The sequence below is a fragment of the Mya arenaria genome, chromosome 11 (assembly GCF_026914265.1).
Source record: "Mya arenaria isolate MELC-2E11 chromosome 11, ASM2691426v1".
Lineage (NCBI taxonomy): Eukaryota > Metazoa > Mollusca > Bivalvia > Myida > Myidae > Mya > Mya arenaria.
In genome coordinates, this window is record NC_069132.1 from 31,524,677 (window position 1) to 31,539,327 (window position 14,651).

The following is a 14,651-nucleotide window of genomic DNA, read 5'->3' on the forward strand; positions in this document are numbered from 1 at the left end:
ATGTGACGTAAAGTATTTATCCCAATATTGCCATTAGGTTGCATGTGACGTAAAGTAGTAATCCCAATATTGCCATCAGGTTGCATGTGACGTAAAGTAGTTGTCCCAATATTGCCATCAGGTTGCATGTGACGTAAAGTAGATATCCCAATATTGCCATTAGGTTGCATGTGACGTAGTTTTCCCAATATTGCCATTAGGTTGCATTTGACGTAAAGTAGTTATCCCAATATTGCCATAAGGTTGCATGTGACGTAAAGTAGTTTTCCCAATATTGCCATAAGGTTGCATGTGACGTAAAGAAGTTATCCCAATATTGCCATTAGGTTGCATTTGACGTAAAGTAGTTATCCCAATATTGCCATTAGGTTGCATGTGACGTAAAGAAGTTATCCCAATATTGCCATTAGGTTGCATTTGACGTAAAGAAGTTAACCCAATATTGCCATTAGGTTGCATTTGACGTAAAGAAGTTATCCCAATATTGCCATTAGGTTGCATGTGACGTAGTTTTCCCAATATTGCCATTAGGTTGCATTTGACGTAAAGAAGTTAACCCAATATTGCCATTAGGTTGCATGTGACGTAAAGTAGTTATCCCAATATTGCCATTAGGTTGCATTTGACGTAAAGAAGTTATCCCAATATTGCCATTAGGTTGCATTTGACGTAAAGAAGTTAACCCAATATTGCCATTAGGTTGCATTTGACGTAAAGTAGTTATCCCAATATTGCCATTAGGTTGCATGTGACGTAAAGAAGTTATCCCAATATTGCCATTAGGTTGCATTTGACGTAAAGTAGTTATCCCAATATTGCCATTAGGTTGCATTTGACGTAAAGTAGTTATCCCAATATTGCCATTAGGTTGCATTTGACGTAAAGAAGTTATCCCAATATTGCCATTAGGTTGCATTTGACGTAAAGTAGTTATCCCAATATTGCCATTAGGTTGCATTTGACGTAAAGTAGTTATCCCAATATTGCCATTAGGTTGCATTTGACGTAAAGAAGTTATCCCAATATTGCCATTAGGTTGCATTTGACGTAAAGTAGTTATCCCAATATTGCCATTAGGTTGCATGTGACGTAAAGAAGATATCCCAATATTGCCATTGGGTTGCAAGTGAGGTAAAGTAATTATACCAATGTATCGATTAGGTTGCCGGTGATGTCTGTATCTGGTCGGTGCAAATGTACTGAAAACTGATCAATGGGGTTATATGACTACTTATGTAACACTTAAGATCAATGATTATTTTTCATTTGAATTTTGCTTCTATCGATTAATGATCGGACATGTGTGAGGTCGAGTACTGTAGATCTAGGCCTGTCCTCCGCAGTCTACCATTCTAGAAGGTATCAAACTATGACCGTATCTAGTAGTCATACAAAACATGACTTTGATATTGATGTTAGCTGCACCCGTTTCCATGTTTTTGTGAGTTATAATAAACAGGGTTTTCTGCTTTTAAATATGATCACGGTAGGATTTTTACTCAATTCATATGTGTAATAAAGACTTTTGGATAGGGAATAGCCCGAAGTGAATCCATCCAATTTGAAAAGCAAAGCGCTGACAATGTGGACAAGATAAATTGACGCCTTGATACGTTCATCTTGCGAGCTGTTGCAGTCGAGTAAGCCACATATCACAATACCGCTTTGTCAGAGCGCTCATTACTTAAGCAAATAGAGTGGGGGCGTTCTCGGGTACAGTGGCATAAAGAAGACATACGTGTTATTATAAACAAACAATCTGGATCTGAAACATATCTTTATGATCGCAGAGAAAATAGAAAACGGTTTAAGGTTTACGATAAAAATAAGATTTTCGCTTTATCGAGCCATTGGTTTTATTGTTAAGGTGACACTCTTATTCAAAATCAATACGTACACATTTATAACAAACATAAATGTTGAGTGATAAACCTTTGACTATTTACTAAATAATACATCTTTACAACATATTAATTACTGATAACAAGATTTTAACCGTGTATTTAACTACTGAAAACGCAAAAATATTAAATGACTTGTGAATTCTAAAAGATTTACAGTGATTAACTATTGTCTCATAAGGTAGAAATAACGTGTTTTCTGCACCTTTCTTTCAAATTCAACACGGTGTCCATGATAAGAACCATTGTTTTTGATATATATTCGTCCTTTTTGGTAAATTAAAAAAAATATGTATTCATTGTGGTATAACTTATTTGGGAGTAAGAGAGCAGCTTTACTGCCTGGTAATGTAATATAATTTTAATATCATTTAAAAGGTAGTGCTAACTGATTAGTTATATGTAGCATAAATGACCGAAAAGTTACTACAGAAAAGTCATTGAAGTTTGTTATTTTGTTAATCATTTCAATGGAAATCGAATATATCAATATGTCAAGGTCAACACTGAGTGTATGCAAAATGTTTCATATCAATTTAATATTTACATATGCTCCACCTACGCGCTTCCCCCCTTTGATGATACCAGAATAAAACAGGATCACCAGGCATTGCGTTTTCACAATACCGTAGATCGGGTACCTTAATAGCATCGAGATCATTGCCTGGCACGGAAGGTGCTATACTGTCAGGGCCCCCTAGCGTCGAGATCATTGCCTGGCACGGAAGGTGCTATATTGTCAGGGCCCCCTAGCGCCGAGATCATTGCCTGGCACGGAAGGTGCTATACTGTCAGGGCCCCCTAGCACCGAGATCATTGCCTGGCACGGAAGGTGCTATACTGTCAGGGCCCCCTAGCACCGAGATCATTGCCTGGCACGGAAGGTGCTATACTGTCAGGGCCCCCTAGCATCGAGATCATTGCCTGGCACGGAAGGTGCTATACTGTCAGGGCCCCCTAGCACCGAGATCATTGCCTGGCACGGAAGGTGCTATACTGTCATGGCCCCCTAGCACCGAGATCATTGCCTGGCACGGAAGGTGCTATACTGTCATGGCCCCCTAGCACCGAGATCATTGCCTGGCACGGAAGGTGCTATACTGTCAGGTCCCCCTAGCACCGAGATCATTGCCTGGCACGGAAGGTGCTATACTGTCAGGTCCCCCTAGCACCGAGATCATTGTCTGGCACGGAAGGTGCTATACTGTCAGGGTCCCCTAGCACCGAGATCATTGCCTGGCACGGAAGGTGCTATACTGTCAGGGCACCTAGCGCCGAGATCATTGCCTGGCACGGAAGGTGCTATACTGTCAGGGCACCCTAGCGCCGAGATCATTGCCTGGCACGGAAGGTGCTATACTGTCAGGGCACCCTAGCGCCGAGATCATTGCCTGGCACGGAAGGTGCTATACTGTCAGGGCCCCCTAGCGCCGAGATCATTGCCTGGCACGGAAGGTGCTATACTGTCATGGCTCCCTAGCGCCGAGATCATTGCCTTGCACGGAAGGTGCTATACTGTCAGGGCCCCCTAGCGCCGAGATCATTGCCTGGCACGGAAGGTGCTATACTGTCATGGCCCCCAGCGCCGAGATCATTGCCTGGCACGGAAGGTGCTATACTGTCAGGGCCCCCTAGCACCGAGATCATTGCCTGGCACGGAAGGTGCTATACTGTCAGGGCCCTCTAGCACCGAGATCATTGCCTGGCACGGAAGATGATATACTGTCAACGCCTCTAGCACCAAAATCATTCTCAGGCACGATCATTGTTTTACTGAATTTGCTTGTTTTTGTTTTTGTTTGAAGAAAATGTGTTAGGTTTTGGCATAGCATTAGTGTCATCATCATCATCATTGTCGTGTGAAAATTAAACATTGAAAAATATAATAAAATCCCATAAGTTCAACGCAAGTATTCACAGAGGCATATAATACATTGAACTAAACACCAGAAAGCAAAACTAGTTAATTAAAGCTGCACTCTCACAGATTGAACGTTTTTACATTTTTCTGTCTCTGAACTAGCAATTTTTGCGTAAATATGTGCAAACCAGAGATAAAAGACTGATGACAAAAGATGAGATCGCAGATTTTGATATTTTCGCTCCAAAAGTGATGTTTTATGCATTTTTCTTAAACCGTTAATAAAAACGGTAAATCTGTGAGTGTGCAGCTATAAAGTGCAGCCTCCAAGTTTATTGCTTGTTTGTTAATTAAAATACAAGTCTAAACTTATATCTAATATATTTAGACAAAAGCATGTACGCAGTATTGACAATTCCATGTGCAAAGAAAGGTCAACGGCTCCAGTAATGTTCATGCTCTAGTTCTCTCATTGTGATTTTACTGTTTCAACCTGGCGCATGAATAAATTTTTTAATGGCATTTAATTGTTGTAGTGGGCCCAGGGGCGTACTTAGATACATTAAGCATGTACTCGCGACCTGTTTGTATTGGGGTCCGGGGGCATCCTCCCCCGGAATGTTTTTTGAAGGTGCAATTTGGCGTATATTTCATGACTTTTTTGTACTTTAAAAACGCTAATATTTAATACAAATCACATGTAAAAAATAAAGATGATCCATTTGACTTACATTCGACTGTTTTGGGTACCACTGTGCCTTACCCGGTTAAGGGTTGGGTTTTTACATCAAATTTCGCAATTAAAAAGTTTGTTATTTTTGTCCGTTATTTTTTCAGAAGTACGCGCTCGAGTATCTGTGTCACGCTATGTACTCCGCTGGTGGCAAGTCATGCAGGGGGGGGGGGGGGGGGGGGGGGGTGTTAAAACTTAAGAAAGATTGTGAAGTCTTCCAAGCTACTCAATCCACCTAGAACGGCTTTGCAAAGTAATAAAAATGAGAGCAAGACCTAAATTATACTCAATTTTACTTTGGTTGCATACAGATAGCTTATGTTTATCTTATCTTATATTTTAAACAAAACTGAAGGCTACTGGAGTGACACACATCAAAGCTGGAGGTACTCGTTTGCATTTTATGGAGACAGATATTAAACAGTTTCAGTATTTGTAAAAAGTGACCAAAACGCTTGGAACAATGATAAATGATTGTTCAAAATAGTAATCTTGTTAAGGGTTATTGGAAATATGACAGGGTATGGCCTAAATTGCCGAAAAGCTTAAGTAACACTGTTTTTTTATGTTTCATTTCTTATAGGCTTTTATTTAAAAAAGAATATGTTCAATTGAGTATCGATCAGTAGCTGTTTTATGTTTGTTTATAAAGAACAGTGTGTGTATACCACGTGATAAATTGCGTCATAAATATTATGTCAATAGTCAATATTTTGCTTCGAAAAGAGACTTTAAACACATATTACTTTACCATTTTTTCACTATTTTAAATGAAACAAAGCGCAGTCTACGCCGCTTACGAAACCCCACCTTCGGTCTTTTATCAGAGGTTGATTGAGATTTTAGTTTCTTAAAACACTTCGACAAACCTTTTCACAATACGACCGTCTGACGGAGCACTGTCAAAACATTATTTTGGAAACAGTTTTGTCGAAGTGTTTGATGAAACTAATCACCTTATCAAACTTCGGTGATAAAACAAAGGTGGGGCTCTTTAGACTGCCCTTTGTTTCATTTAAAATGGTGAAGTAAACGAAAAGTTATCTTTTTAAGTCTTCATTTTAAGCAAAAAGTTGCCTTCCGACGTAGCATATATGACGTAATTTATCACGTGGTATACAAACACTGAAGAAAAACAAATTACTCGAAGACATTATGACTTTTAAATCGATGAAGTCAAGCGTATTGTGTACATATATTGTTCTCTATGTGAAGCATGATCTGCCGCGAACAAGTACGATTGGAAGACAAGTTCAGTTCTGCCAACTAAACTAACTCGGCTGTTTTTATTTTTTTTAATCTCATGCACTTTGAATGGTATCCCCCCCTCCAAAAAAAAAAAAAAAATACCACCACCACGAACCCACAACTGTACCTTTTTTAAGAAATAGTAAATGTTGTTTTTAAAGCGCGGAAAGCTGAAGAATAAGAAACTATGACTTAAAACTTACATTCCGTAGAGTTATCCTACTTGGACTGAGGAAAAACTGACATTTAGTCCAAACATGCATCAAATCCGATGTTTTCTTTTATGAATGCCATGGACTATGTTCATTCCGATTACTGTCATGTACATTTTCTGTGTTAATGGATTTTCGAATGGAAACAGTGTGCTTCAGGTATAGATGAACATCTAATAATATTTAATCTTCACTGCAAACAAGAACATATAATGTATCAACACTAGGCCTGCAGACCTTTATAAACGTATCCCTTCGGCAGATCGACATAACATTTTACACTTTTGACAAATTAATGCGCGCATGGTTTATCAATCCCAGCGCTGTTGGAACAGCAGTCAGGTCAACGACATTTGTAACCGTATCCCGGAATTTCCCATCGGCAGGTCAACATAACATTTTAAACTTATGACAAATTAATGCGCGCATGGGCGTATCAACCCCAGCGCCGTTGGAACAGCAGTCAGTTGAACGACCTTATTTACATTTACATTTACATCTCAATTACCTAGTTACCAATAGCTTCAGTAGCCACCGGCTGCGTTTTTCATAATAAGTACATGTAGCTAAATTGCTAAAATTAGCGCTGTAAGGAGTATTCATAATATGTTATGCGGTTAATATAGTGCGAATACAATGCGTTTTTGCGTAATTACGAAATTAAACTCATAGAAAACGCAATTATTCTAATATCGACGAGTTTCGAAACAATATAAAACGCAGAATACGCATATAGTTTCAAAATGAACGCGTACTGAATTAAAATAAATTCATGTATATATCTATGTTTAGATTTTGGCTACAGTCGCATTGTCAACTTTGGAGAAATACACTGAAGCGAAAGTGCTTATATAGTTATATAGGGAAAATATGGTTAAATCGTTCTCACGAAATAGTCTTTCAACAAATCAACTTACTTTCTACATATATGTTAGGATAATTCTTGCCCTTGAAGATGATGGCTTTGTTTTAATTGTATGATTTCTACATTTTTGCCCTTTTTAAGGGTTTTGTTGGTCACTCAAAGTTACATTGAATTAAGAAGGAGCTAAAATTTGTTTTGCTATTTTAAGTTATTTATAGACGTCCTACGATCAGAGGATTACGATGCCATGTTTTTACTCTCAAATGCGCTTTTCGAACAAATGGATTTTTAAAAATATTTTGGTATTTTTTGAACATTTATGTAACAATTGTAGAAAGTCGATGCCAAGAAATTGTGCATTCCACTGTACGATAATGGTTTTATGATGTACTGAAAGATGATAATTTTCATATCTACATCGAGCCAACATGTTCATTATTAATGATTAAGTTCTAATTCTTAATTGTAAACATTTTGGTCTACCATTTTTTTTTACTCAACCTAACATGTTTATAAATATACCGCTAATATGATTAATTTGATTTGGCAAGAAATGTGTTCCGTGAAATTTTGTCAGCATGTTTTATGAACGAGTGCACTAGGTGTTCATAACGTGACAACATGTCAATAAATCGTAGTGTTACGGAATAAACAGGGTATATTTATTTCAAAAATACATGACTATACTCATTAAACGTAGCAGGACGAAATTCTTTCAACGCTTTAAGCGCTTTGATTTGTTGAATAAGTAGCATTTATATCTTCAGAGAGGAGAAGCAGTGTTGTTTGTCATGCGTTCTAGTACTTATAGCAGAACAGTTGAGTTAACATTCTAACAAATAGTGGTACAAGTTAAAAGAGAAATATATTTAAAAAAGATAAACGCGATTCATTTGTAAACACGGTCTTGAAGAGTGTATTAGAAAGTAGTATGACCTTAACATACTGTAACCGGCGTTGTTTTGTTTCATTCATAATTGTGAAGAAATAGTAAAGTTATCTTTGTTTAAAGTCTTCGTTCGAAGTCAAATATTGCCTTCCTACATAGCATTTATGACGCAATTTATCGCGTGGTGTGCACACACGTCACATCACTGGGAGATTACGCGAGGCTCGCAAGGGGTTATAATACTAAATAGACGATAAACAGCTGAAAACATATAATGCTTAATAATTTAATAGTTTGCACTTAAATGAACCATTTGGCGTGTTTTCACAAAAAAGGGTTATTCTATAAGGGAAGCAATTTGAAGTAAGTACCCACAAAAATAAATTCAAAGCTTCACCTTCTTAGTGCCTCACGTGGGCTCACCGACTTATATATAACCCAATCAAAACGCTACATTTGCTTTTGTTTGTTCGACATTATTCAATAAATACAATGTTTGAATGGCCTACAACCAAGGTTATTCGTCCAACACCTAGGTCAAAACTGAGGTTAAATACTTACCGCCGAAAAAAAAAACATGCAAAAAAGGTCATTTAGAAGTAAAATAACGTTTTATTTGCATTTTTATTGCTTCACCTCTTGCCTAATGCGTATTTGTTGCCATGAAGCTATTTTCTTCTGATTACTATTCACAACATGAGTTAACCTACCTACAAGGTGTTGGAACTTATAATAGATTCGGTACGAAATTTTTACTATATAATAAAATTATTTAAATGCATTCATTTTCATAATTTATACTGTGCAAAGGTGACGTCGCAATGCTCGTCTGCACATAAGATTACAGATTTCGGGATATCTATGTGTCGAAATGACATAGATAATTCCTTTGGCAATGATAAAAATTCAGAAAGTAATCCCTATTTATGTAATGGTGCTAAAACGCATATAAAGCATTGCTTTAGGTATTTTTCTTGCAAAACTTCGTGGATTAAAAATGCAAAAAATACTCGTTTTGAATATTAAAATCAAATGTTCTGCGCAAGTCTTACATAAATAAAATTGGACTAGTATGACCTTATTAGCATATCGCAAAGTACGTTCGTCCTATTTTTACTTCAGTGAAATACGGCCATATTTTACTCTGCTGACGTCATGTCATAACAAGTATTATTGCGCGATGTTATAAGATGACGTCATGAGGCAAAATAGTGCGTCCTTAAAATAATATTTATTATTTAATCATGTTTTAAATCATGTGATATGTTATAGTTAGATGATATGAATTGAAATCTTAATGATTTAGAAGGGGTGGGGGAGAGAGAGAGAGAGTTAGCAAAGCGAACGAGCCATTTCTTAATCATTGAGATTCTAATTAGAATACAACCTCAGTGGCTGACTCATTGTCAACGCAAAATCTGACGCAGGGATTGTGTACAGGCTGAGTGGCAGTGGCGGACCTTTAAACACCCGCGAAAGTTGAAATTCATAAAGATTAAGCTTGTTTGTATCCTAACAACCAGTTTTGTATAAAATAACAGATATATTAGTTCTGCGTTTTGATCCGGAATGTCGTACTCGAGACGAATACAAACAGTAACCCTTTAGTATATTACATATCATTTGTTCGAAAACACAGACGGACAATAAGCAAAACTTATTACAGTATCTTTTCTTCTGTAAAATAGCGAGTTAAGATGGCGGTAACGGTCAATAATGGAGAACAAATTGAATACAAAATAAGTTATTAACCAACGGTATTTTTTCTAGTATATAAACAAAATAAAGCATAAATAAACCTTGTTAATGTTTTACAAACTGCATGTTTATCTTAACACTGTCCATTTACATACACAGGGGCGGTTCCAGGATTGGACGGTAGAGGGGGCTTAAGAGTTTGACGTGCGCCCCTTCATTCGAACCGAAATTTATTTGGTTTAAAATGTTGGCAGAGGGTTTGGGTACTCCCTTAAGAAATTTTAACAATTTTTAGTCTAAATTTGTACATTTTAGGCGTAGTTTAAGTTTTATTCTCCTATATTGAAATAAAAAGTAATCAAACTTGGGACTTTTTAGGGGGTAGGGGTGCGCGCCGCGTGCTCTTATTTTGAAAATAATTATTTTATCATTATTTTTACTGTATGATGTCGAAATTGCAGAAAAAAAATACAGTTATAGCATAAGAAAATACTTTTATGGGGTACAAAACCACGCCGGTAAAGTCAAGAAAAAATATAAAATAGCCGATTAGTCCACACGGCCAACGGTACTTTATAAATAGGTTGGATATGTTGACTGCTTAACGAAACATTGATAACATCACGTGATAATGTCAATCAACCAATCACGCAACACCACAGCCGTAATTAATTTTCAATCGCGTTATTAACGCTAATGAAAATTGTGGTCTTCATAGACGATATTAAATTTTGAACAAATTTTAACCTCCTTATGATTTGCCACACTTTTTTTCGTTATTAAAAAGGAGTGCATTTTACAAACCATGAGCGAGCTACTTTGACGACTAAGATCGATTAGATAATTATTGACACGGATCCCAGTTTCCCACTACAGTAATGATGATAGTCTCTACATGTGATAGGTTTGTTTGGTGCTGTTTTTTAAACGATAATGAAATACATTCAAGTTATTGCAATATAAAGTAAACATTTATTTAAAAACATTCAAAACAGTAAACTTAAAAAGAAAAAAAAACATGTTCTACCACCAAGACCATTTAAAGGCACGCTTGAAATGGATTCGAAGCACTGATATATATTTATTTATTTATTCAATTCAATTAAAACAAAATATGTACAAAACAGGATATATGCGGCTATTCTATTATAGAATTACAATAGACAATAAAACTCTGACACAGTGTACATACAACATTTCATTTCATTTCACAGTGTGCAAACTGCTTCAAACATCGCATTTAAATATATTATATATCATTGTAAATTCAAGCTGAACTCTCACAAATTGAACGTTTTGACAACTTTTTTTATTTTATTTTTGTCTTGGAACGAGCCATTTTTTTGGCAAATGCATGTAAACCAGTTAAATAAGACTGCTTACAAAAATTAGATCGCAGATTTCGATATTTGAGTTAAAGATGTTTTATGCATTTTTCTTTAACCGTTAGTAACGGTTTAAGCCATAAAACATTTTCGAACGGAAATAGGAAAATCTGCGATCTTATATTTTGTCAGCAATCTTATATCATTGGTTTGCAGATATTTACTCAAAAATTTGCTCTTTCCATGACAAAAAATAAAAAAAGATTGAGCATCAAGAACGTTATTTCACGAGTCATGTAATAACATTTGGTGTTCACGGGGTGGAATATATTCTGATATTACAATTAAATAAACTTTTATTTTCAGTATACGCCTGAAAATGATATAAGATGTGAATTAGTTTTGAACAATGTTTGAAACTGTGAAGTATCCTATAAATCACCGGTAAGCTTTTATTGTAACTTGTTTTCATTATATCTGACCAATACTCCCAACTATGATTGGTTCACTTTTATCAAATTTACTATCGGCGCATGAAAAAAAATCATTTTTTCATGTATAAAGCTGTATTTTGCTTCATCAAACATTTTTACGAGTAAAACCTTGATTTCAGTGTCTAAATCTTTATTGACGTTTTATCTTATTTGGCTATATACATATAAGAGAGTTAATAAGAAGATAAAATAAATTATTGTATCATGATATTATGCTGAAATCTAAGGGCTTTTACAGGTGGATATTTAATAATTCAAAATTGTAACAAGCAAAGAAACACAAGTAATATATTCTGTAGTAGTATATCTTAAATGAATTCGTCTGTACCGTGTTGGAATAGCCATAGTCCGAATCCTAAAATGGTTGAGACATTTATGTGCTTTAAAAATCGTCGCTGCTTAATCAGTTTAGAAAAAATATAATGATACAAAATTTAAACTCAGCTCTATAGAAATATAGAAAAACATGTATATTAATTTCTTGTTCTGCGTCTCGATAACGCCATCCTGTAATAATTATCAATGTTTTTTTATTATTCTTTAGTTTACTATTGTGAAATATGAATCAAATATGTCAACATGATTGTCAATTATGGTATTTTACCCCACATGTTTATCATTTTAAGAATACAGACATAAGATAGATTTAGAAATCATTGATGCATACTTCTCAATTCTGTTAATGTGTACTTTAAATGTAAGAAGGATTACTTCTTGATGTGTCATTCTTACAGTTTGAAATATCAACTATCGTGATTATTTTTCTACTTGCTATTTTATGTGTTTTGAACTTATTTTATTATCAAAAGAGATACTGGTTAAAACAAACTAAGCTTCCAATATAACAAGCGCCACACATATACATTGAAATGTTTAAAGACAAAAACAGACGAAATATATTTAAATTAACAGAAATGATCACCTTGAAAAAAAAAAAAAAAACAGATATTAACATATATTTCATATTTATTCTGATTTTTTTTTTAAATTATTTCGTGGTTAGATAGACAAGTGATTATGCAGATCAGAACATATCACTGAAGCATCATCTTGTTTCTAACCCCCAGGATAATGAACATTTCATATGTTTAAAGATGCACTCTTACTCCCAAATAAGATTACCACAATTAATTATATTGTTTTAATATTCCAAAAGGGATGAATAAATGTCAAAAAGCACGGTATTTCTACCTTATGAGACTATAGTAGACCATAGTTAATCTTTTAGCATTCACCAATTATTTAATTTTTTTGCGCTTTTTGCTATTAGATACACGGTTACAATCTTTTTATCAGTAATTAATATTTTCCATAAATGCATTATTTAGTAAGTAGTTAAAGGTTTATCAGTCAAAATGTATGTCTGTTATACATGTATATGTATTGATTTTAAATAAGACTGTCACTTTAAAATATTGCTAGCAGAAATGTTTATTTGAAATAATAAATATTCTCAAAATAAGTTGGTGACTGCAATAATGTTACTCCTAGAGGATTTGTTTTATTTTGACAATCTGAAAATATATTTAGATGAGATTTGTGTAAATATGTATCTCAAATAAAGTTATGTCATTGACCGTCGAAGCCACATTAATTAATCACATACAGCTTTAAATAGCAGGGCCGAGAAAAAATAATTAATTTAACATCAATCATAGATCAAGGCAATATCTGGAATCGTTCTAAGGTGAATAATCTAACTATAATAAAACCGTTTATTGCAATAAGTTATAAAACTGCCAAATTCTTATCCGTTTTCGTATACGCCCGATCGGTTAACCATGCATATGAAATACATGCATAATACATTTTACACGAGGAATAAAATATTGAAAAATATATAAAAAACACGTATGAAAAAAAAATCAAACTATTTCGACAAGAGTAAATAATATGCCCTTAACAACTTATATACAAATAAAATCTCGAAGCATATAGCAAATAATAAGTGGGATGAAACCTTTAAACAAAAAGGTTCATTTCAGATATGTGTCGACAAAGAAATCAGATCATTGTGAAAGTTCTTACCTTATGTCCAGAAATTGTCCTCCAACCGCAAAGGTTGGGCTGTGAATCTGTGGTCGGAAAAAATCCCAGTGAAAATAGGTCTGGTCGTTCATTCTTGACCCAACTGGAGATTCTATACGTTTTACAAAACTAGTATATGCGTCGTAGTATTCACGTCAGTTCGTCTGACCATTGCCGAACACCGCTAGAACTACGTTGGTATCTTTGCAGACGGTTTCCATGGCATGTATTGAAGTAAGATTCCTACTGCCAAATGTTAACACTAAAAGATATAAATCGTCGATTTTGGCAAGTCTTGTTAAATTTAATTACCAGACAACTATTTGTGCAATAGTGTCAAACGCTTCTTTAAGATAAGATAAACGTCGTTAACTTGTAATACAATTCCTAGGAAACAGAAACAACTTCTTGATGCTCGGTTTAACATCGGTTCTAAATGTTCACGAGTTTTACACGAGCGATTTGCGCTGAATTCCAAATCAGTCGATCATATTATCTGCTTTACGTGACCTAAGAATTGTTCCATTTCATCTGCCCGCCTTTTCCCAATAACGAACCAATCCGGAGGTCCATCAAATAGGAAGTTCTTGCCTATCCAAATCAAGAACCAGTGATTTATGGAGCAGAAAGGAGAAAAGCGACGTGCATTGGTATGCCAAATAAACGAAACATTGATTTAGTGCAAGCTGGAGTATTTGAGGCGTTTAAAATCCAGAACTGGCTATAGAAGAAGTTATAGATACGTTGCGTTGGTGCTTCTGTTTATTACATTCTCATTCATTTATATTTTTAATCTCAAATTGGAGCGTAAAAACTGCATGAAAAGATGTGCGGACCATTTTCCATGATCGATTTTATTTTTAAAAATGAATTTAAAAGTTATATTGAAAGAGTGGCGGATGCTCATTTAAAGCGTTCAGACAAGATGCACACATTCTCTATTGAAGATGCAATGAATTAGCATTGGTGTATGGTGGAAAGATTAATTCACTTTAAAGTCTTCAATTTAAAGTATCCTATAAATCATTTTTTCACTCCGAATGTACGAACTCATAGATAGCTTTAGCGCAAGTCTTTACATCTTTACATCCACAATGCCTACTAGATAGTATATACTTTAAACTATAGTTTTATAGCTGCAGTCTTATTTGTTAAGTTAAATATATTGAGAAGCAGACCCAGCAGCGATTAAACCTAAAGTTGTAAAATGAATACATTATTTAAGCAATACGAAAGCAAACACAGGGGTGTTACTAGATCAGAACTGATGTGTAGGCTCGGTTTACTGGGGGTGGTGGTATGTGGTGGGCGGTCGGGGCTTGATGACCAGGGTTGAAATTTCATATCTAGCTTTATTTAATCTTAAGGTCATACAGCATTTACCACTAGCGGGTCTA

The 14,651-nt window shown here is 35.2% G+C and overlaps 1 protein-coding gene across 1 annotated transcript in view; it reads right to left on the minus strand.

Annotated features, from left to right (window-relative positions):
- Nucleotides 1-13,897, minus strand: part of LOC128207936 (protein trachealess-like) — a 74,850-nt gene extending 60,953 nt beyond the window's left edge. Inside the window, exon 1 of the mRNA XM_052911145.1 lies at nt 13,255-13,897. Coding sequence (XP_052767105.1) covers nt 13,255-13,346 — 92 coding nt within the window. The 5' untranslated portion in view covers nt 13,347-13,897. The remainder of the gene's footprint in view (nt 1-13,254) is intronic.
- Nucleotides 13,898-14,651: the final 754 nt, after the last annotated feature.